Genomic DNA, 23,456 nt, shown 5'->3' with positions numbered 1-23,456 from the left:
CTTTTCCCTCCGATTATCTTCCCCCTCTTATCTCAGTCTCGTTGTGTAAATTACCCACTTTTCATCATGTTGCCTTAGCATGCAGGATACATCAATCCGAAACCAATTCCTTTTTTCGTGAGAAATCGAGTGACGTAGACTGGTTTATACCTCTGTGTGGGTAGAAAGGGAGGGGCTGGAATAAGGTGCTGGATCCCTGCTGGGGTCGGGGTCATTGGGTAGTCATTCTTGGTATAACACAATCCTTGGAGAATGACGAAGTAGAGATTCTGTACATCTCCCAAATCTGATCCTTCCGTGGGTATCGATTAAGCTCGTGGGAGCCGCTGTTTGATCGAGTTTGATGTTCGTGGAGTCGTGGAGGGGAAGACGCCTCAGGCAGCCAATGAGGACGAAGCCATATCAGTCACCCTCAAGTCCTTGATACACTTGGAGCCGTTAGTCTAAGGACATACTTCGAAAGTCTAAAGAACCAACCAGACATGCTTCAAGCACTCCGATTTGGAAACCCCTTGTGAATATCCTTTGAATCATCTTTCTTGATGGCACAAATACTTTTCTGTAGTCTATCGTTCCTACTGGGACAGCCTTTCTCATGATCGACAATGTGAAAAGTTAGAAGCTGCCCAGGGTAGTCAAAACTGGGATTTTGATGCCATGATCCTATCCGACCACGGTCTCTTCCATGGATTATTACGTCGATCTTGATATCTCCAACTAGTCATTGTGTCGCGATGAGCCACCAGACAGGACTATGGAGAGTACTCCAGGAGATCAACTACAGACACGAGTATAGCATGAACTCGAAACAAACTTGAAACCCATCCAATTACTATCATCTACTTGGACAAACCTGTGTCCTTGCAACTGCCGGATGTCTCCCAACTACCGGTCTACAGGGGATCTCCCCAGAGCATTTGCAAAAGGTGACCTGCATCATCGGGCCCTCGGAAGTATCGGACTGTATCGGTACGGAAATCATGTCCTCAGCAAGGGGCAAACACGTTTTCCATCAAAGCTTCAGAATTACGGAGTGCATGTTCCCCAACCTTACATAGGCCGCGACGTCATGCATCAATCACAGGGCAGAGATCAAGAGAGGAGAGAGAACCAATTAAGCGTCTTCCCCCTTTTTTTCAACCTTTTCTCCAAGCTAACAGGCCTCGGGGCTGAGCCACAGATGGCGTGGATCCTTCTCGCATGAACCCAGTCCAGTTGGGCAGAGGCACTCTCCTTTTTTATCCTTTTCAGGGGGAAGTTGGAAGTTTCCTGGGCTTGCAGCAATAACCCACTTCATCGCCTCGGCATGGCGGAGCCACCTTCGTCAGCCACGTTAACCTTCCAGGCAGACAGATATTTAAATGGAGAGGTAGGACTCTATGGAGTGCTTCATACAGAGTCGTTCACCGAAAACTAACCGGCCGAGTGAATCGTCCTCGCAGTGCCAGAAGAGACCAGATAGAGGACGAACATCTTCGCCTGATCGGCCATGAATTCCGCGAGTTCAGGTCCTCGACGTCAACCATCGTGATTCATGCGAATTAGCATTCAGGTGCTGCATCCCCTCAACTCGATAGCCGGGCCTCCCGAAATTGAACCAAGTAGTACAATGTGACTTAGTATACGGAGTAACTAAGTTACTTGGATGTAAACTGGGCGTGATTGGGTTTCTTGGTCGTCATCACTTCGATCGCATCCCCCTCTTCCTCTCGTAGACGTCATTCCCACACCCTCTGCCAGACTATGCGATCGATCGCCCCCCTCAGCTACTTTTCTTTTCTTTTGGCTCTCGGAATAATTACAACAATTCATCTCTCACTTCTATTCTCCATTTCTACATCTTCACCAGACCCCCTTTTTCTTCCCCTCTCCCTATTCCTGCAGGGCTTTCGCAACGATAGTCGTGTGGGGCGAGCAATTTGATCTCCCGGAGTTCCCAAGCCTGTTCGACAGCTCGACGAACTCCCCGCAAAGCAGCCCAGGCCCAAGCCTCGCCGGTCGCTGGGTAACCAGAGTCCCCCTCGCTCTCAGTTCCTCGAGAACAAATCCCAAAGTTCCGGGGGAAAAAACCACTCCACAGGCTTCATCCAGTAACTCATTCTCTGATTCTATTCCCGTCACTGAAATTCTGGAATCTCGATTTCCCTCTATTACTTCAACTCTCTCCAAATCCACCACCCCCTGTCACTCCTGTTGATCTCCCCTCAAACTCCCCGATCTGCATCTCCGACATCCCCGACCTCTCACCCTCCTCCGTTCACCACGTTCCCGTCATGGCGATGGCCGCGCGGCCACAGACCCCCGTGCAGGATGCATACTCGATCCCGCACCCAAATGAGACGGGGACCCTGATCCGCGGGTATAGCACCATGCGTTCCTCCTCATCGCGACCCAACTCCTATGCCGGCACCGGCTCCGCCTACTACAATCACCCCGAACAACCATCCCAACTCGCCCATAACCCGCGCTTCAAGGAGGACTTTGAGACTGCCAGTCGTCGCAGCTCGGTCCTGCTGGACGGTCCCTCCGGTGCCAGTACTGGGATGCAACGCTCAGCCTCACTCATGTCCCCGGGCCCGTCGCGATCAGGTACACTCCGCAAGAAGGCCTCCTTGAGCAAGAAAGGCAGTTTGCGACGCAATGGGAGTCGCCGCTCCATGCGCGCAGGCAGTGTTCGCAGTCTCAGCCTGGGTGACCGAGAGAAATATCACTCCGAGGGCGTGGATGACGTGAACAGCGCATTCATGGTTCCCATCCCGACCACCGGTAACCCGACGGAGGTGTTGGCCAACCGCTTTCAAGGTATGGTTTACTTGCAGTCAGACAAATCTGTTGTCCCTTTTTTGATAACTCAAATTGACTAACTGATCCCATTTTCCTCTCTCTAGCATGGCGCAAGATCCTGAAGGATCTGATCATCTTCTTCAAGGAAGTACAAAAGTCCTACGAAACCAGATCGAAACTCTTCCTCTCCGCCTCCCATGTCATGAACAACCAGGTCACTCCCCCGGCCTTCCTACAATCTGGCGGTCTCGCCGATGCGACTGAGATCCTCCAAAATTTCCACCGTCAAGGATATACTGAGGCCAACAAGGCTGTCGAGGTGGAGGTTGAGGTGATCAGTCAGTTGACGGGTCTCCGCAGCGATCTCCAGAAGAAGACCAAGGAAATCAAGAGTCTCTCCGCGGACTTTAAAAACACCGTGGAGAAGGAGATTGACGGTACCCGCAAGGCCGTGCGCAATCTGCATGAGTCGCTGGGCCTGGTGGACACTGATCCCTCGGCCACCTCCGGCAAAGGCGATCCGTTTTTGATGCGTCTGAATGTTGAGCGACAGGTGGAAAAGCAGATCGAGGAGGAGAATTACCTTCATCGGGTACGTTGCATTCTCACACTATCACTCTGATTGAACATCCACGAACTAACGTTTCATCTCTTTCTCTTACAGGCATACTTGAACCTGGAAAACTCCGGCCGCGAACTCGAATCGATCGTCGTCAGCGAGATCCAAAAGGCCTACAACGCCTACGCTAGCATCCTTAAGAGGGAAGCTGACGAGGCTTACGATACGGTGGAGAAGCTGCGTGCGGGACCCATTTCAATGCCGCAAGACCACGAGTGGAATGCCTTTGTCGCCGGCACCGACGAACTCGTTGACCCGCGCATCCCGCTACGAAACGTCGAGAACATCACCTACGACGGCAAAGATCACCCAGCGGCAGCGGAAGTGCGCGCGGGTATGCTAGAGCGCAAGAGCAAGTACCTCAAGAGTTACACTCCTGGTTGGTACGTGCTGTCGCCGACACACCTGCACGAGTTCAAGTCGGCCGACCGCGTGGAGTGGCAGACTCCCGTCATGTCGCTGTATCTGCCAGAGCAGAAGCTGGGCTCCCATTCGCAGGAAGACTCCAGCTCTCATAAATTCATGTTGAAGGGCCGGCAGACCGGTGCCATGCACCGCGGCCACTCGTGGGTGTTCCGAGCCGAGTCCCACGAGACCATGATGTCCTGGTTTGATGATATTGAGAGCCTCAGCAATAAGACGGGCGAAGCGCGTAATGCCTTTGTGCGCCGACACGTGCGGAGCGTGAGTGGTCGCTCGACCCACAGCGAGGTGATGGAGGACGACGAGGCGGATCGGACCCCGTACTCCGCCGAGTCCGTGGTTCTGGGACAGGAACGGCCCACCTCAGCCACCCGCCAGCCCGGCGGGGCCTTCCCGAGTGACGTCCAGATCGATCGACACCTCCAGGCGCCACTCTCCCCATCCAGCGGCGACAGCTCTGGCAGAGACATGATCGCTGCCGCCGAGGGCCTTCCAGATGGCACTGGTGCCGCGGGTGCATCGCGATTTTATGGCGGTCACGAGTCTGCCACCGCGTCTCCACAGCCCGTCAATGATGACGGTTCGATCAGGGTGGACCGATCGCGGTCCCGGATGAGTCGCCATGACAGCTACTACGGGGACTGGATCGGTCCTTCCGCGATTGTCGCCCAGCAGAAGAAGAGCCAACTGTCGGAAACAGCGAACGCGGACGCTCGCGAGATCCGATCGGACGGAGACCACAACTCTGTCGTGGCCATGTCAGGCGTTCTAGAAAACGCAGGCCGCCGTGAATCTTCTGCACCGGCTCAGGTGGCTCGTCGAGAGAGTGTGTCTACGGTGCCAACCAACACCAACGGTACCGACTACACCAACAACACGATGGCCACCTCTCTCGACGAGACCCCTGAGTTCATCAAGAACGGCGCTGCGGTGGCCAGCGGTTCCATACCCACCAAGAACTACGAGGATGGGTACGCAGTACCTGGCCCGACCAACACGGGTCCTGAACTGAGCCTGCCCAAGCGGGACAGCGTCGTGGCCATTGACATGAAGATTCCTGGTCGTTATCCCCCGACCAACGTGGCCGCATGATCTTAATTTTTTCTTAGATCACTTTCATTTTACATTTCCTTTTCTTTCCCTTTGTTCCCATCTTCACTTCCAGTATCCTTTTATACGCCCTTCCCACTGTACATGTATCCCCCTCCCCAGCACCATGATTATTGTCCCTGCTCTACACTACACTACACTACTATGCGTCCTAGTTTTCATTTAGGCGTTTTGGTTTCATTCGTTCGGTCAAGGAAATATGTCACTGCCACATGAATTCTCGACGTAACCACTACTCAAACTATAGATCCAGAAACCTCTCCGCCGGATGTTGCAGGCGTATGGTTAGCCGGGTCTCCTTTCAATTCTTGATTCCCCTCGGGGGTGCGGAGCACCCACGCATTCGTTTCTTTTTTTTTCGATCTGTGATCTTTTGGGCTTGTTTCTTCTTCTTCTTCTTTTTTTTTCGTGTATGCTCTGGAGTGAAGAAATGAAAACGATTTAGTCTGATCTCTAGATGTGTTTTTGGTGTTGATGGGGAAGTTCTTGTTTGCAGGGTGTAGAACTGGATCGATTCCGGGCTGGACCGGTGGGTGGCTGCAGGGGGGTTGTGACACGGGGCGGCTAGACCGTGCAGGGCTGGATGCTGGATTGTGATGGCGTATGTCGATTTCAAGTATATACATACAGAGGCATGTATGTACATGTATGGCGTATGAAAAGCTGACGGTATTAGTAGGATTTATTGCTGAATGGGTTTGACTGTCATAATTAGGCTAAGTATATATACATCGGATGAAACAGTCTTTCATAGTCCGAGGCAGAATCTTGGGAAATACCAACATTTTGGTAATTACATAGCTATCTACTTGTCTTTTAATTATCCGGATCTTTATCCACATACTCTAATATAGTTTTCTCTATAAAGCCTTACTGGTTCGTGGTTTATTGGTCTGAGGTTATCTTTCACTACAGTATAACGTTGTCCGGCCTCAGGCTTCCAAGTCCCAGCCGGAGAAAGCGGGCGGTGGGGGCCAAATGGGGCTGTCAAGTATCAGAGAATCAACAGCTTTAAATCTGCCAACTTTACTACTGACTACTACCTGGTCCAACTACTGCCAAACTGCCAAACTGCAAAACAACCTCAACCCGCCGTTCTTTCCGTCTGCCTCAGTCCACCTTCTTCTCCTCTTTCCGCCTTCTTCTCTTTTCCTTCTTCCAACCATCCTCCTGTCCACATTGCTTCCCTTTCGCAACGACTCATCGATCCACGACTAAGCCTTGTACCACCATCAACCACCACCATCAAGTCTGGAATTATGGGTAGGTGTCCCCGCTCTTCCTGTCTCACTGCCACACGAACGGCAGCAGTATATGCGGGCGTATATTACTAGAATTACTCGTGTTCAGTACCCTGCTGGTCAGGGCTGTTCTCCCTCTCTGTTCTCTGTTCCACCCCCCTCGTTCCCTTGGGTATTCTGGCCTGGTACTACTTCCAGTACTTCCAGTACTTCCAGTATTCCCAGTACTCCCAGTACATTCTCAGCTCCTCCTCCTCCCCCCCCTCCTTCCCATTATTACTCACTTTCGCCCTCCAATCACCGATCGTCCCCCCTCCCAACGGACCTGGGCCCTTTCATCTTTCCCACCCCTCCTCCTTCCTCCTCCTTTCCTTCCCCTTCACACTTTCCCCTGATCGGTTTCCTTGTTCTCCTTTGCTAATCATCTTGTTTGTTTCTTCTCCCGATATAGCGGACGTCTACCGACCTTATCAAGTAAGTACTACAAACATTTCTTATCTTTCCTATTTCCTACACTTCCCGGCCTTGTCCATTATCGCGGAATGCGCGATGCGCCGGTGCTGGCGCGACCCGTCGTCCAACTATCGTGGTCAGTGCGGGGGCGGACTCCATCTAAGACCATAATGACGACCAAGTTGCGCCGCATCATCCGGACCAAGAAAACCAAAGAGGAGGAAAAAGAAGAATTGCGACTTTGCTTGTCCTCTCTCTGGATTTCCTGCAAACATCCTATCTTTCTGTGTGCTGTGCGCACAAACTCGAAACACAGTGGCCCCAAGGGGACCCCCAGCTGCTCTCCGGGGGTCCTCAAACTGCCCGTCTCAGCTTATACAGCCACTCGGTCACATGACCCAACACCTCTCTCCGCCCCGATCTCGCGGGCTCTTCTTCCCGGGTCCCTCAGCTGCTCTCTAGTCTCGGCTGCGCCTCAATTCCCAATTCATCATCACATACCACTGTTCTTCCCCACTTACCCTGGTCTTTGATCATCTCTCTACTCCCCTCTTTTCGTCTTTCCTCGTTTCGCTCGCGCGATCTTCTCTTTTCTTCTTCCTCCCTTCCTCCGTCGTCGCAATGTCTTCTCAATACCCTGATTACAACTATCCCGACTCTGACCGTATCCAGCAGCGTGAGAGGTCTCGTTCACCCCGACGCCGTCCTTCTCGCAGTCCCCGACGTGCCCGTCGCTCGTACTCCCCGCGCAGTCGCTCTCGTAGCCGTGACGATTACCGTCGCCCTGATCGCGATCGCCGTTCTCGTTCTCCGTTGAGTGCTTCTGGTGCTGCTGGACCGTCGGGCTCCCCCTACGGTGGACGCAATAGTTACGCGCCGGGTCGAAACCCTGAGGATCGTTCTGCCGCCAAAGAAAACATGATGCAATCCGTCCGCGATTCTTCCCAACAAGACCGCCGGGTCTATGTCGGCAACCTTTCATACGATGTGAAATGGCACCACTTGAAAGATTTTATGCGACAGGGTAAGCCAATGGATGGATGCGATGCTGAATGGTGGTGATGGTGCTGCCACGCCATATGACACAGGACAATGGGCTAACCGATGATCTTGGTGATTCTTGTCTTACAGCTGGAGAGGTTCTCTTTGCCGATGTTTTACTTCTTCCGAATGGAATGTCGAAGGTGGGCGCCAATGCGTAGAGTGGCTGGTTCCTTTTCTACTCCCTGATTTTTCGTGGTTTTTTTTTCTGGTTTCCTTGCATGGACTGTTGGGTTGACGGGCTGGGCCTGGTTGTCCGGACACTGTAGGGATGCGGGTAAGTCTTGCGCATGGCAATACCAACTAGGAAGGAATAGGTTGGCTAATCGGTGGATAGGATTGTGGAATACGCTACGAGGGAGCAAGCACAAAACGCAGTCAACTCGCTCAGCAACCAAAGTTTGATGGGCCGCCTCGTTTACGTCCGCGAAGTACGTTGATACCATAATTTTGAAGAGGAGGTTGAGGACGGAGGACAAGAACTGACTGATTCAATTGCAGGATCGTGAGGCCGAGCCTCGTTTCATCGGTGGTCCCCCCCGCGGCGACTTTGGGGGTGGTGCCCGCGGTGGCTTCGGTGGTGGATTTGGCGGCGCTCCCAGCGGTGGGGGTGGCCGTCAACTCTATGTGTCGAACGTTTGTAGTCCCCAATGTTCCCCTTGTGATGCTAAGATTCGTTGTGAGCCAGGACCGTATTGACAGAATCCAAATAGCTTCCATTCAACGTGGGCTGGCAAGACTTGAAGGATCTGTTCCGCCAAGCTGGTAAGTTTAGCATGTGGTTATAAAGGACGATTGACAGCGAGTTCTCTCCGCGTCACTGTTCCTCTCCATTCTGCTTTTTCTCTTTCCCCTTGTGGGCGTTTGGCGAATTGACTTGAACTCTTTCTTCACAGCCCAGCAGGGTGCCGTTATTCGTGCCGATGTGCACACCGACCCGACCGGTCGCCCCAAGGGCTCTGGTATCGTTGCCTTTGAGTCTCCGGATGACGCGCGCAACGCTATTGCCCAGTTCAATGGCTACGAATGGCAGGGTCGTCCTCTGGAAGTCCGTGAGGACCGCTTCGCTGGCGGTGGTCCCGGCTTCGGTGGCCGTGGTGGCTTCGGCGGCGGCTTTGGCGGTCGCGGCGGCTTCCCTGGAGGTGGCCGTGGCGGCTTTGGCGGTCGTGGAGGCTTCGGCGGTGGTTTCGGTGGCCGCGGTGGATTTGCTGGCGGTGCTCCTGGTGTTGCTCCTGGTGGAGGTGGCTTTGGCGGCGGCGCTGGTGGTTTCGAGAATCCCGTTGCTTCGGTGCCCCCGAACCCTTTTACTGACTTTGCAACCTCCGGCGGCGAGCGAAGCGGTGTCATCTATGTTCGCAACGTAAGTTTTGCTTTGGATGATATGCGTTCATCCAATGTTTGATCGGTCTGATCAATTGCTGACTTGTATGATAGCTGCCCTGGTCTACCTGCAACGAGGACCTGATCGACCTGTTCTCGACGATCGGTAAGGTCGATCGTGCTGAGATCCAGTACGAGCCTAATGGTCGCTCCCGTGGCACTGGTGTGGTTGAATTCGACAGCCCCGAACTTGCAGAGACTGCTATTGGTGAGTTGATGCTGGTGGAAATTTGCTCATGATCGTGATCGTCTCGTACTAACTACCTTCTCTCTTACTAGCCAAGTTCACTGGTTACCAGTACGGAGGCCGTCCCCTAGGCATCACTTTTGTCAAGTACCTGAATGCTGGTGGTGCCCCTGGCGAGATGATGGAAGGCGCCGAGCCAACGGACCACATCACTCAGGACCAGATCATGTAATCTCTTGTTGTTTTTGTTTCAACTGGACCTTTGGGCACGTTTTATTATTATTTTGTTTGAGATTATTCTTTCTGCTTCTACTGATTCATCTTCTTGTTGCTTGCCGCCATGATTCCCTTTATTCGCCATGATTCCCCTCTGCCAAAAAGGGGTTTCATGTCGATCTGCGGTGCTTAGAATGGAAAAAACGTCTGTGCTTCGTTTTTGTGGCAATGTGGTGTAGCTGGCACGGGCACGTGCAGATAGCAGATAGCTGAAGATCGGACAATCGCAATCTTTACTTTCTTCTCCACTTGTGCTTCTTCTCCGTAACTTTCTTGACCACACCCCACCACTCAACAACAAGTACGCTGTCACAATGGCATCACTTCAACGTCTACCCGCTCCTCAAAGGGCCATATCTTCTATCCAACTTATCCGCCCAACCCGCCTCATCCATACAATCAACCACCACCGACCCTCTCCATCATCCGCATCTCAATCTCCATCAACCACCCTCACTACCAACCTAAGCTTCAAAACCCCCTCAATCCCAATCCGCACTTACCACTCTCAATTGCACCCCCGCCTCCCACCCCACGAATACACAAACAGCCAAACCGCCATCCTAACCGCCTCCCTCCCGCACATCCCAACACACGGCGTCACGGCCGCAGCGTTAACAGCCGGCGCCCGTGACGCGGGATTCCTCGATGTTTCGGTGCAGCTTTTGCCCAGGGGGGAGTTTGATCTTGTGCTTTTTTGGCTGGCGAGTCGACGCGGGTTGTTGAGGGCTAAGGTTGAGGGGGGTGAGGTTTTTGGTGCGAATGCGGAGGAGTTGAGTGTGCAGGAGAAGATTAAGATTCTTGTTTTGGAGAGGTTGAGGATGAATAGCGAGATTAAGGATGTTTGGCAGGATGTATGCACCCTCCACTCCCCATATTTTACATATCCTTTGATTCTCTTACTAACCTTTTCTTTGATACCTCTAGGCCCTAGCCCAAATGTCCCTGCTCGGCAACATCCCCCTCTCTCTCCTTGAACTCCACGCCCTCTCAAACGACATCCTCACTCTGGCAGGCGACACCGCCGTCGATGCAACCTGGTACGCGAGGCGTATGGGCGTGGGCGCTATCTATGCTAGTGCCGAGGTAGTCATGACGCGTGATCCGACGCCGGATCTGCTGGAGACGGAGGCGTTTGTGGAACGCAGGTTTGAGGATAAGGAGGTGCTCAAGGGGAAGGTTGAGGGGATTGGTTCTTGGGTTGGGTTTTGGGGGAATACGGTTCTTGGGGTTGGGAGGAGTTGGGGGTTGAAGATTTGATTGAGCTTCAAGGAGGGATTAGGATAAGTCCTGGTTGATGCCCGGGCTTATGGGGGTGGAAGGTGTTTGTATTTTTATTTCTGTTTCGGGGGGCTGTGTTCATTGGCTGTTCTTACTTTGACTAAGGAGTCATGTTAGAGGATCAATGGCTTGACACTTCATGTCCAGTTCAATTCATACTGCTATGGGTATGAGCGAGGATGTCGACTTGGATCCCCCGATACTTGTATTCTATCATTTCTATTCTGTCTACACACCTTTGATACATCAGCGCTTAGCGAACAATCCTCTACTTTCTTACTCTGTCCCAAGGATAATATATCTAGGCGTTTCCGTCTGACGAGCTCTGCTAGTCAATTAATCATTGATAGAAAATATAGATGAATATCTATGTATGCATAGGTTAACTCCACCTTGATCACCCCTTCTTAGATACAACTCAAATATCCACGTCAATGCAGCGAAACATTCTGCACCGCCTCCTCAACACTAACCGGCTGTGCAGCCCCCTTCTCATCCGCAGTCGACACAAGCAACGTCGGACTAACCGGACTCGTCGGCGAAAACGGATCAGGCAACATTCCGCCATCCTCGCCAGCCTGCGCATCAGCCGTGCCACTCACAGCTAACGCCACAGCCTCCGAGTCACTTTCCTTCGCCTGCGACCCGGTACTAACTCCGCTCTCGACAGAGTCCGTGTGTGCATGCGCTTGAGCCTTACCCCGGCCCCAGCGGCGTGTTTTAGGCGGCGCGGGTTTCTGGCCGTGCTTGTTGATGCTGATACTTGTGCAAGTGCTTGGAGTAGGACTTGGGCCTGTTGAGGCTGGTGCGGGCCGGTGGTGGCTTGTTGATGGAGTTGTTTGGGTTGAACGACGGGGTGGGGGGAGGGCTGGTGGTGGATTTGAGGCGGAGCGGCGTGGGTGTCCTGGTGGTATGAGATGGGAAGTGGTGGTAGAGTTACGCCGGTCTGTGGTTGTGCCTGTTGCAGTAGCGTTGATAGTAGAGGAGGGGGTTGTCGGGGTTGGCGTGGGCGCTGTATGTGTTGATGTCGGGCTGATTTCGACTCCTTCGGGGATGGTATTGCGGTCACTACTAGTGCCGGTGGAGTGTTGGTCGTCCTCGTCAACGGCGAGGCGACGACCACGCCAGCGCCGGGATTTGGGCGGTTCAGGCTTGATCTTGGGGGCGCGGAGGGTGGGAGCTTCCCCGACGAGGTCGATGGTACGACCGTCGTTGCGGCTGGGTGTGATGACGCCGGGCTTTTCATGCTGCGCGGCGACGGCTTGCACGCTGAGTGATGATGCGGATGCAGGCTCGAGTTGCATGCCTAGTCGGTGGATTGCACTTAGTTTCCGCCGCGACTCGGGTGCTTCGGATGAGCCACGCGAGTCTAACGAGTCCATTCTCGTTGGTGATGTCGTGCCGGGTGAATCGGGGATGGTACTCATGTGGGAGAGGGTACGAGTAACATCGATGGGATCCATATCAATTGGCGAGTCTTGTTGGATACCCTCATCAAGGACTGTGTCGATTGTGGCAGTGACAATCTGAGTGGGAATCTCCTGGACTGGAGTAGTGATGTCCTGATGTTCGCGTAGCCAATCTACTGTTGCACACCTGCCCACGAGTCGCCGTGTAGTTTCGTCGACCTCTTCAAAGTGGATGATCTTCTCTTGCTCGGTCTCGTTTCCATATGAGACTTGTCCTCGGACGAGAATACTGAGCAATCTCCTCAGCTCATCCCGCTTATAGTGTGGTGGAAGTCGTAGCTGGGTATGTGCCAGTAGCGGGTACAAAACACGAAGATAAGTATGTCGCAGTGCAGATGCCTCCTCGGGTAAGTCGAGGAGGTTGCGGATCAAGATATCCACTAAAACGTGCAGATCATTGGTGAAAAAGTATTCATATGTGCTTGGGGTGGTAAAGATCAGATAGAGCAGCTTCAAGGTAAGCAGCTGTAGAGATGTCTCGGCTGTTCGTGTATTAGCTGCGAGCTCTAGAGTTGACATGCAGGGGAGCAGTCTTACCTTCACGGTTGATAAGCAAAATAATGTTCTCGCCAAAGGTCTTGTACAAACTTCCATAGACCGAGAGAACCTTGATCACCTTATTGGTCAAATGACTAGAAGACGACCGCTCATCGACCGGATCGTGAGCCGAAATCATAAACTGCTCGTTGAGAACCAGCTACAAGCAACCAATTAGCTCGACTCCAACATCAGTAGATAACCCAAAACCACTCACCAGCACTCGGATCACAGGATAATGGTACGGATCCGTGACATCGTAGGACAAATCCTCAATAATGTCGAAAAGACACCGGATAAAATCATCATCTACAAGCACTGGACAACCAAAGACACCATATTAGCAACCTACTTTTTCAAAAAGCTATACCTCCCAAGAAACCAACATACCCAAATCTTCAATCTTGATCCTTTGAATCCGCGACATCTCATATAACAAGTCCATGAGCAACTGGTGGAGACCCGCCCCGCCATCCGTATCGTCCCTACGCAGCGACTGAATCAGCTCGAGGAGGCGCGCAAACACGCCCTCCTCATTCATCATCTGTAGAGCCGCTTCATTCTGCCGACCGTCGAAGAGCAGGAACGATGCGATGAAGTGTAGTGTATTCAGATCATCTTCCTAATCACGGAGCAGTGTATATTAGCGGGTTGTTCGCGTGTTCGAGTTGCGCTGGAGAAAGAGGCTGGAGACGGAGGTATGTACCTGCAGGAGACAGTAGACAATCTGTCGGCGGACATAGTCCGCATGAGCCCCGAAGATAGTCGATGCGAAGAGCTTATACGAGCAGCGCGAGATGTCATATTCAGAAGAGAGAAAGTCATCTATACCCGGAGAGTTATACCGTTAGCGACTATCGTTGTGTAAAGAGGTCTCGCAACAAGACACGAGACCGATTGTCGACTCAACTTCTTGTGGCGGGGAAGAAAGAGGGGAGGATTGTCACCTTTGTACTGCGTCGTCAAGCTCAGATACGCTCTAAGAGCGTCATCAATCGAATCCTCCGAGTCACAAGGCTTGGAGACAATCTCTTGGAGTTCTGCTAGGTGGTTAATTGAGAACTGTCGCAAGGGAGTAATCGCCGGCGCCGGGCTTCAAGGCCGGTGTCGGTCCGCAGGATTTGCGGGGTCAGGGAGTAACAAACTCACCATTCCAGAACTGCTGGGGCTCCGAGACCTCGGGCTCCATTTCCCACCGAGCTCGATCTGGGACTTCGGGGGTGGTGAGTCAGGGCACTCATCCCGTCTTGTTGCGTCGGGGAAAGAGAGAGGTTGGAGATGCGGAATGTGTTTGGTGGTGGAGGTGGGGGGAGGTCGTTAGCTCCGGTGTCCACTTTGCGGGCCAAGACTACGAAGACATAGGAAATGCATATGAAAGGGGAAAGTTATCGACGATGTCTACTATTTACTTGTTACTACAAGTTGTTACAGGTATTACGGAGGTCAAGTAAATAGAGGTCAACGGTTATACGGTCAAACAAGCATATATGCATATTTTTCGCTGGTATCACTATGCAGGGCAATTTCCACAAAATAAAACAAAAAAGACAAAACCCCGGACAAAAGAGGAAAATATATCATGAAACTGGGCGTAGTAAGGGATGCGCTTCGGTGTTTCTGTAAAGAAGGTCAGTTTCGTTGTTGTGCGGGTCAATGTAGAAAGACCTCAAAAACTTACAGCACATATTTATCCAGATCCACTACACTGGGATCGCTGAACAGAAGGTAAAAGTACTTGAGCGTTTCCGCTGTCCAGAAGGATTCCATCGCATCCTTCTGCGCGGGCTTTGGCGCCGTGACATCCTTAATGCCAGCGTGCGCCACGGTTGTCCGCGTATACTTGATGATTGTCTCGAACATCTTCCACCCCTTCCGCCGCCAGGTATCGTCGCCAGTCAATCGGTACATGATGAAGACGGACTCGATAGCCTCAGGGCGGAGGAAGTACTCTGGCGCCGAGATGTGGGTCATACCTGAAGGCAAACGGTCATTGATCTCATTGCCCTCAGACTGCGATACGAATGCTGGGCGGGGCGCCTCGCGGTTGGAGGCAGGGACTGCTGCGCCCCGTCCGGCAGTGACGGCATCACGCTTGTTGTAGGCAGCGTTATTGTCATGCGGATTCATGGAGCCAGGCATGGGCAGTGGCACAGCAACGCCGTTCTCGCCGAGCTCTTGGGGCTTGAAATCGGTATTCATCTTCACTCGCTGACCGTAGGTGCTCTCGCCAGTGCGGAATCGCGCTTCGGCCTCCGAGTCCAACACGTGCGAGTATTTCTTGACATCGGCCTGGTAGAGCTTCTCATCCCACTCGCAAGACTTGTCCTTGCTGCAGGGCAACAGGCGGAATCGCTCAGGCATGATTCCGGTGTTGGTCGACTCGTACGCCCAAACACAGCCATCCGTCAGCTTGGCAGCCAGTTCAAGGTCGCTCTCGATGCCGAATGCCTTTCCGCCCATGGCAACCATACCGCCGAGGAAACAGCTGAGGTGGGTGCTCTCGTATTCAAGATCGGTAGAGGAAAGAACACCGGGCTTCGTGGGGTCAAGCGAACTGGTAGACGCCATGAAGCGGAGGTCCCGCTCGCCCTTAACCATGGGTCTGAAAACAAGGTTCTTGCGAGCAGCGTCCATTGCCTTCTTATACATCTTCTTGTACTGGTCGTTCGCACCGCCTAGGATGAGGTACTCCTTGGGCAGATATTCGTAGGTAGAATCAGCCAATCCACCAAGACCGTACCTGTTATCACGGAGTGACAGAGGGAGCTCTAGTCCGCCGTCGCATTTCTCAGTAACGGAGGTCGAGTCCTCAGAGGTAGCCTTGCTAGAACTATCACTGCTGGTACTGCTCGCACTGCTAGCGCTGTTGCCACCGCGGTTGTATGGCGCAAGTTCTGCTTCCGAGAGGTCGATGTCGGTCTGACGCTGAATCAAGCGGATATAGCTGTCGATATCAGTCGGGGCAGCGTACGGCTTGCGGGCGCGCGAAGACGTAGGCGTAGCCACACCTGAAGATGAAGTATTTGTCGCGACAAACTCTTCATAATCGTCTTCAATAGGCTTGCCAGCATCCCGACTGGGTCTGTACTTGGCGCAGCCTTGTGCATTCACTCGCACAGGCCACAGGCCTGGGACACTCGTCGAATCCTGGAATTCCTCGAGGCGGTTGGTAATACGCGCAATTGCATCGTAGTACTTGTCTTGTTTGGTCAATTGGGCCAAGCGGGTGAATTCCAACGAGAGGGATCCAAGCTCGGCCAGGGTGGCCTTGGATGACGCCCGATGAGGGCGCTTAGTATGAGCACTAGAGGAGTCTGTTAGCTCTGTAACACACAAGAGGAAAAGAGACATCTGTTATGCACTTACGGAGTCCAGCGATAGTATAGGACAGGCATGCGGTTCGGCGTGTCAAAGGCGCCAATTAGAACCTCGGCTAACTGCTCAGCTTTCTCCAACAGCACCTCGTATTTCTGCCCCGAAATATCATAAGCACCGAGAAGTCCTCCCAGGTAGCGGATCACAGTCTCAAACACGGGGATATCCTCCCGTGGAGAGGTAGTAAAGTCAATCTTCTTAACCTCATCTATAGCCTCCGAGAACTCATCCTTCAAGTCCATAATCCACAGGGTATCCAGCGAATCAACCAGCGTCGCACCCCAACCATTGAACGGATCGTCGAAACTCTCGGAGAGAGGTTTGATTTCATCATGTCCCATTGCCACTTGTTTATATCCGGCCCAAGCGTGCTTGAACTCGGCCTTAATAGTGCTCAATCGCTGCAGTCGCTCCTGCTTGTCCGCGCTGGTCTCATCCTTGGGCTTGGCCTGAAGCTTGGGCATGGCTTTTGACATATCCTTGGGGAGTTGGATCAGTTCACCTTGTGCAATGGGGAATCGCTCGGGTGTCTTGACCCAGTGCGCTGCAGGGCCGTTGGGGTGCTTATGAACGGACAATCTGCCGGTACCGCCGTGATCGATTTCCTCGGGGAATTCGTCCGATGCATCCCCTATAATTGTAGGCGATTGGTTACTGCTGCTCCCAGGCTTCTTCTCATTTGAGCTATCCGAGCTACCGCTGCCCGGAGACTTCAGTGAAGCATCGGTAGAGGCAGTAGACCCAGATCCAGACCCAGACCCGGACCCATGTGACAATCCAGGTTCCTTATTCTTATCGTTCTTCGCACTACCCGGTCCAACAGGCGACTTGAAGTCATTTTGCGGCGGATACCCAGGGGAATTGCTATTCGGGGGTGATGGAGACTTGCTGTTATCCTGTGCCGGAACTTGCGGAGGTGGAGGTGATTGTGACGAATGATCGCCAGCCGGGGTCTCGATGACGGCGGTCTGTTTCCAATCGCGCGATCGGGCGAAATGGAGGGTCGTGAGGACGAAAACCGCGGCGAAGACGAGCAAGACGCGGTAGCGGCGGGCGCGAAACATGGCGGGCCGTCGCACCCGTCGGTGGGTTAAAAGGAGGGTGGTGGTGGTTAGTGGCCGAGGGGCGATTTGGGATTGAGGGAAGGGAGGAAGAAAGGAAGAAAGGAAGGAAGGAAAGAAAGAGGAAAAAGGAGAGTCGTAGGGAGAGAAAGAATCACTCGTAGACCAGACGAGGAGGAGGAGAGAAGAGTTGAATGTCACGAGACGAAATGATCGAGAGGAGAGAAGCAGGAGAATAATGCGGAGCGGAGATCCACATGTGATGGGTCGGATTCAGGAACCAGTTGTTTACTAAGTGACTAGGCGTTTGGGGTCTAATTTCAAGGGTTTTGTGGCTATGAATAGTCTACAAATAGTAAAACCTACCGTAACGTACATTGTGTGTACTATTGGAGTATAACCATCCAGTTCCAAAAACTTCATGTGCAATCTTGAGGTCATTTTGGTCTGATTACAGTATCAAGTTTTCCAATCTGGCCCTAGTAGTACTGACTAAAACCACCTCCTAAACTTGAAATCCAACCAGGTCTGGCAGCCTGCAACCGGCTCCTTCAGCCCATCAGGTTTCTCGACCGAGCCAAGGACGCCCAGTGTCGCCAAACCCGCGGCTCTCGGCCCGCTCACTGGTGGACATCCTCGGAGCCTTGGATGGCCAATTCAGCCCCCGTAGAGAGACCCTCTCCCAAACATGCAATGTCTTGCATTTAAATGGGTCGTTGTTGTTAGCTCCGACGTGTCTCCGACGTGTTACAGGGCTATTCGACCCTGATTGTTCGTTCAGGGCCGGTGGCAGACTGTAGTTATCTGCTCTACAGTACTTTACTTAGTGCCTAACCAGTGGAGGCAATTGATGGGGCGATCGGTAAGGGTCTACCGGATCGGCCTATCATCGTGGAGTGGCACTTGGACGGAGAGGGGATAGATAAAAGGATTGGTTTATTCATTCGCTGTAAACATGCTAACTAATCAATAACTGCTTTTTTAGCATGAAATTGCCCCTGTTTGGCGTCGTATTCGCTCCAGCAGGGCCGAGACATCCCTGATGGGGCTCTACAGTCTACAGGGCTGGCCCTCGTGAAGATTACGCTTTAGTTCATGGGCTTCCATTCGAGAATAGCTAAACGACGATACACCCCTCTTATTCTGGCTTAGCGTAGTAATAGTATTACCGCAATCTACAGTAGGGCTCCATGAGTTTGAAACGCCGAGAATCTTCGTAATCATCTCAGCAATCACCAGTTGAACGGTATGGGTGCTCTCAAGAAAAATGATTCGAAAGAGATCTAGAAAGACCTTTTAAATAAGAGTGATTGAAGCATATCTAGTTGGTCTGTTTCCTTTGTTTCAAGTCTCAGACTTTGGAACAACTATAAGGATATCCTAACTAGAAGATAGAGATACAGTTACTGCGCTAAACCCCAAATGGGCGTGTATCGTGTGATTAGCAATCTTGTACCGTCGTTTTAGGAATTCCCTTCCATTCAATCGGAAAATAAACTTGGCTATAGAGAGCCTACATTTATAGCAGCTATAAATTATTTTCTACGACCATACACAGTGCCAATGACAAACATACTGTAGACCCTGCGAGTACCTATGCATCCATTGTACAGTAGTGGCCCACTTACATTAGGCCCCCATGTAAATACTTAGAGAGAGACCATGCATCTTGACCCCAAACACCAGTTTAAAGTGGGATGAACTACTCTCGGGTACAGAAGAAACAAAACAATCAAGCAAATTCATGATTCCGTCTACCCTATCGCTAAAAGGTATGTAAGAAGGACGTTCGTGTCGTGACATGTGCATAGCTTCTATCCCCGAAACTGATCATATGCGCGGCAGCAAGAGATTGACTAGATTCCCACTGGGGCCCGTCTACCTTCAGTATTCGCCTTCTGGAACTGCTGAATGAGACCCAGCACACCTGCACCCCCGGCAATAGCGTCAATGTTCTCACCCTCATCGTCCTCATCGGCATCCTCCTGACCAAGAGGATTCATGCGCCATGAATCGCCAAGGCTACTCTCACCAGTACCGGCACCTCCACTAGAGGCACCACCTGGCTGGCGCGATGTGGAATCACGGGGTTCTTGGGACGGCGGGTCTTCGTCATCGATGGTGCTGGCAATGGGTAGTTGTGAGCGTGCAAGTCGAGACCGTTGATGAGGCGCATGACGTGCTGCAGAGCGGAAGCCGGAGCTAGAGGGTTGATGATGGGGATCCAGGAGGATGGAAGGACCTGGCGAGCGGGGATCGCCCGCTGGTGCTGGCCGGAACCTGGAGGCGGCCACGATGGACTGTGGGCCCCATGGTCCACCCGCTGGACTGGGGCGAGTTGGATGCTCGAATCGTTCGGGAAGGGCGCCTAGCTCGGGAGACCCGAGGGTAGGCAAGCCTGGAGGCGGATGGAATGGGCGGCGAGCGTTGGTTTGAGGATTGGTCCCGTAGTGATCCAAGAAGCCATAGTAAGACGCAAGCATCTTGCCATCCTTGGTTGAGAAGTAATCGGCGCGCAGATCCTGGCGGCCATTATCACGCCGTCCTTGAGACATGACATTTGTGCCCTTCTTAAAGTCGAATACCGCAAAGGAGCATAGGTAGCCGACGCCATCTACATGGACCGTGAACTCGCGGAAGAAATCAATCAAGCGGTCGCTACACTTTGGCAGACTGAACCACAGGACAAAGGGCGTGAAGATCATGCTCAATATCTCCTCCAGGAAAATCACGATTTTCAGCTGGTAGGACACGGCAAACTCCTTTCGCACATCGTCACTGTGCAGGCGCCCTTTCCACGTCGAGGGAAAATAATGGGTGAAATCAATCAACTCCAAAAGAGCAAACTCCGGATCAAAAACGTCCGTTTCCTCCGGTGCCATTCCCTGGGCGAATGCCCACACAGTACCGAAAATACCGAGATAGAAGAGCACCGTCCGATCATGGGTGATTTCAAATCCAAGAAATAGTTCCGGATCGATCACCGAGGCCAGTGCGAGCACGGATGCAAGTGCACCAGATATGAAGGCGACGAAACGAGCCAGTTGGACGGTCTTGTCCTTGGGGAATTGATCGATGTAGCGACTGGCAAAGGGGTAAGACATGTTAATGCGACGCTCAAAGAGATGCCAGAGCTCGTTGAATTCGCGGAACTTCCACTCCGCCAGTGGGGTGTATTGACGCGAGCCAATTTGGGACGGATTCTTCTTGAACTCGTTGAAATAGCGGAAAAAGTAATGCATCAGGAAGTAGACGACTATGAATGGGGCGATGAAAATGTTCATAATGCCGGCAAAGATGAAACGTCGTCGTAAGCCATCGCTCAACGCTCTTCGGTGGGTATCTTTGAGGAAGATGGTTCGCAATTGGCCCTGCTCGTTGAACACGTAATCCATAATGCAAAGGTTGAGATTCCATTCCAAAGTTCGCGAAAAAAGCTGTCGATTGCGGAGGAATGGTATCGGCAGTGTCAAGTCCATGATGTTTTTGTTGACGAGTGCAATCATGTAATTCTCCTTTCGCATCAAGCGATTGGCAATATCGTGGGCGTCCATGCGTTGCTTTGACTGGCTGCGCAGGTACTTTCGATGCTTGGCTGATACTGCGGCGGCTGTGGCTGGATTGGCATCTCGCAGTGTCATCAAGCGGCTGACTACCTCTTGCCAGGAGATCGTCTGGACTTCAGCATCAGACACCCCAAGCAGATAGTAATAGAAGTCATGCATGTGCTTGAGTCTACGAATATCCAGCAAAAGCTGGAAGAGCTTGCTGATCCAGAAAAAGCTCAGCAGCCAAAGTAAAAAGGTGGCCGAGCCGGACATCTTGGATGTGCATTTGGGAACGAGAATCTCGTCCAGGGACTTGCTGCCGCGAACCTTGTGGTAGTCAACGCAGTTGGTCAGAAAAGTTGTGAATCCGACCACGAAAGCAAACGTCCTAGAAAGCCTTATTAGTCCAAGGTTTCGACCGCGTCGCAGAGTAAAGACAGGGTAAGTATCTCGGCATACAAAAGGTTCAAGGTCCGACTCAATAGGATCGACCAAAACCCATTTCCTAGGAAATAGGTATACACATCCTTGAGAAAGTTGTCCAGGTTTTCCACGTTGGCCCACCGCCACATGGCTTTCTTCTTGGGGTCAGTGTTGCTTAAGCTCGGGTGTTGTTGTGCAATGAACCAACGGGCCACAGGGTGAGTACTCGCAGTGCCTAGTATGGTTTGCGCTTGACGTGTTTGCCGACGTGGCAGATCAGGTGGAGGTGATGGTCGAGGACTGGGAGTTCTCGATCGACTGGGCATGCTATGAGGTGGAGGAGGCAAACGCGACTTCAAAACTTCGTCGTCATGCCCCTCGACCAATAGTGATTGCGGTACATCCTCATCTCGATCATCAAGCTCATACCCCGGGGGTGATGGCTGGGTCATCCAATGTGGCCGTGAAGGTTTCCGCCGGCGAGTTTGAGACGGTGAGGCATGACGATCTGCTGCCTTCCCAGACGTTCTGGGACCTAACAAGCCGGCACTTGGGCTGGAGGCTTCACTCCGGACTGCATCCGCCAGTGCATCCTCTAACTCCCCGTCACTGAAGTGTTCCCTATAGTCCCCCTCGTGGGCCAACCCAGCGCGCTCTTCGATATCAGAGGAATCGGACCCGGCGTCGTGTTCGCGGATTGCCTCGTATACCGAGGGGGAGTCCGTGGGGGGTAGGAAGCGAGACAAGATATTAGAGGACATCATCTTGCCATCCGATCAGAGCGAGTATATGTGGCCCTAGGAGCTCATCGCCGCAGCTGTTCCTGTCAGTGGTATATGGGTCAACACCTGGGAGTGCGGAGAAAGAAAGGACCCGCTCTAGCTTGACGCCGCACCACTGGTCGTATCAGCCGCTTGATAGTTGAGTCTTGTTTGATGAATTTGATGATTATAGATCAGAGAGGAGCACAGCCGCCTTTATCATTCGCCGCGGAGATTGTGATCCCGCGCATCTGATCGCGTCTCGTGAGAACCGCTGGAGCTCTGCGTGATCTCCAGAGCCGCCCCGTTATGACATAATAAGCTTCCGCCCCTAAGTTAGTTACAGACCTGGCGGCCTGACAGCCTGAGAGCCTAAGATTCATGGCCACAATGTATCTCAGCCTAAGGCATCAAATCACCCATTGCAGCACGAGTCAAGTGGTTTGTGCGGGGTCAGCGATACCGAAAGAAGTAAGGCCTCCTGCACCACTGTCTGTTTGAGGACTTTCCACCGAAGGTTCTACTACTTTTGGGACCGACTAATATTATTGCGAATTACCCAGCAGCTGGCGAGGTTGCAAGTACCAAGTACAGATTTCATTTTGTCTATCTCTCTTTTTAGCTGCATCAGCAGTGGGCTCTCAGAGGCTGGCTGATGCACTGCTGAGTGCTGACGCGCTGACTTCTAGAACACAGCGAGGCACCACCACCACATGGCGGTGTCGTTCGAATCTGGACCTCGTTGGACCCTGCAACATCTTCCGCCAATTCTCCTGGCATGCTCGCACTGACTTCTACTGGGCTCTACAGTCTCAATCTGCCTTCATCCCACGCTTCTTCGGTCGCCTACACGGAGATATGGCGTGTCCCAAGTCCGTCTGTCCGTCCTGATAGGATAGCTTCTCCCTCAGTACCCGGGAACCCACGGCGCCCCGAGCGGCTCCACTCTTCGGGGATTTCCCACGATCAACCTTTTTGCATTTAGGAAACTCGCGGTCAACCGGAAGTCGTTCACTCTTCACAACCAGATCAACGCAAGTTGACTGGCCCATCGACGCAGGTAGCAGTGACCGGGCCCCTGATGGTCGCCTCCACCCCAAAGTTTGTACCAGGAACCTCCACTGCTCTCGGGTTAGTTTTCCCTGCCTCGTGCCAGAGACAGTAGTCTAATTTCCGTACGGTAAATACATTCCCTCCTCTCTCCGTCCCCTGATTATTATTATGGGGCACCAGGATATGAACCTTGAAAATTGAGTGCATTGATCCTTGCTTCCAGTTGTACCTTTGGCCTTGGCTCGTGTGGAGGAAGAGAACACTGGGGACAGGGATGAGGATTACCGGCAGACCGCTGACTGGGGGAGCTGGGGGGAGGGGGGGTTAAGGACAGTGGAGGGTCTGATCGACCAGATCATGTCCTTGGCCTTTGGGCATCCGGTCATGATTCAGGAATGGGTCAAAATTGTCCCAACTTCCAACAATCTCCCGCT

At 52.6% G+C, this 23,456-nt stretch overlaps 6 protein-coding genes across 6 annotated transcripts; 3 read left to right on the top strand and 3 right to left on the bottom strand.

Moving 5' to 3' along the window:
* Positions 1 to 2,273: 2,273 nt before the first annotated feature.
* N7473_002172 (SLM1 family PH domain-containing protein) lies at positions 2,274 to 4,918 on the top strand (the record flags this gene model as incomplete). Its single annotated transcript, XM_057148112.1, has 3 exons — positions 2,274 to 2,802; positions 2,889 to 3,376; positions 3,449 to 4,918. 3 exons carry the CDS (start codon positions 2,274 to 2,276, stop codon positions 4,916 to 4,918), a joined length of 2,487 nt encoding a protein of 828 aa, XP_057011766.1.
* Positions 4,919 to 6,195: 1,277 nt separating this feature from the next.
* On the top strand, positions 6,196 to 9,470 carry N7473_002171 (uncharacterized protein; the record flags this gene model as incomplete). The annotated part of the gene is made up of 11 exons (XM_057148111.1): positions 6,196 to 6,199; positions 6,629 to 6,651; positions 7,303 to 7,654; positions 7,762 to 7,814; positions 7,941 to 7,948; positions 8,009 to 8,102; positions 8,173 to 8,307; positions 8,385 to 8,436; positions 8,568 to 9,031; positions 9,106 to 9,259; positions 9,331 to 9,470. 11 exons carry the CDS (start codon positions 6,196 to 6,198, stop codon positions 9,468 to 9,470), a joined length of 1,479 nt encoding a protein of 492 aa, XP_057011765.1.
* Positions 9,471 to 9,763: 293 nt separating this feature from the next.
* Positions 9,764 to 10,774, top strand: N7473_002170 (uncharacterized protein; the record flags this gene model as incomplete). Its single annotated transcript, XM_057148110.1, has 2 exons — positions 9,764 to 10,368; positions 10,442 to 10,774. Exons 1-2 carry the CDS (start codon positions 9,829 to 9,831, stop codon positions 10,772 to 10,774), a joined length of 873 nt encoding a protein of 290 aa, XP_057011764.1. The 5' UTR covers positions 9,764 to 9,828.
* A 452-nt stretch (positions 10,775 to 11,226) lies between these two features.
* On the bottom strand, positions 11,227 to 13,990 carry N7473_002169 (DUF2013 domain-containing protein; the record flags this gene model as incomplete). The annotated part of the gene is made up of 7 exons (XM_057148109.1): positions 11,227 to 12,746; positions 12,802 to 12,961; positions 13,019 to 13,119; positions 13,192 to 13,423; positions 13,508 to 13,626; positions 13,749 to 13,841; positions 13,951 to 13,990. 7 exons carry the CDS (start codon positions 13,988 to 13,990, stop codon positions 11,227 to 11,229), a joined length of 2,265 nt encoding a protein of 754 aa, XP_057011763.1.
* Positions 13,991 to 14,378: 388 nt separating this feature from the next.
* N7473_002168 (class I alpha-mannosidase 1A) lies at positions 14,379 to 17,240 on the bottom strand (the record flags this gene model as incomplete). The annotated part of the gene is made up of 3 exons (XM_057148108.1): positions 14,379 to 14,418; positions 14,480 to 16,105; positions 16,168 to 17,240. The coding sequence occupies 3 exons, from the start codon at positions 17,238 to 17,240 to the stop codon at positions 14,379 to 14,381; spliced, it is 2,739 nt and encodes a 912-aa protein (XP_057011762.1).
* A 1,853-nt stretch (positions 17,241 to 19,093) lies between these two features.
* atgI (autophagy protein ATG9) lies at positions 19,094 to 22,194 on the bottom strand (the record flags this gene model as incomplete). The annotated part of the gene is made up of 2 exons (XM_057148107.1): positions 21,245 to 22,194; positions 19,094 to 21,173 (listed from the first exon to the last, which is right to left on the bottom strand). The coding sequence occupies exons 1-2, from the start codon at positions 21,970 to 21,972 to the stop codon at positions 19,094 to 19,096; spliced, it is 2,808 nt and encodes a 935-aa protein (XP_057011761.1). The 5' UTR covers positions 21,973 to 22,194.
* Positions 22,195 to 23,456: the final 1,262 nt, after the last annotated feature.

Source organism: Penicillium subrubescens (genome assembly GCF_028828155.1).
Source record: "Penicillium subrubescens strain IBT 31985 chromosome Unknown utg000002l_segment0_segment0, whole genome shotgun sequence".
Taxonomy (NCBI): Eukaryota; Fungi; Ascomycota; class Eurotiomycetes; order Eurotiales; family Aspergillaceae; genus Penicillium; species Penicillium subrubescens.
The sequence above is the reverse complement of the archived record's forward strand: the minus strand, read 5'-3'. Positions and strand labels throughout refer to the sequence as shown.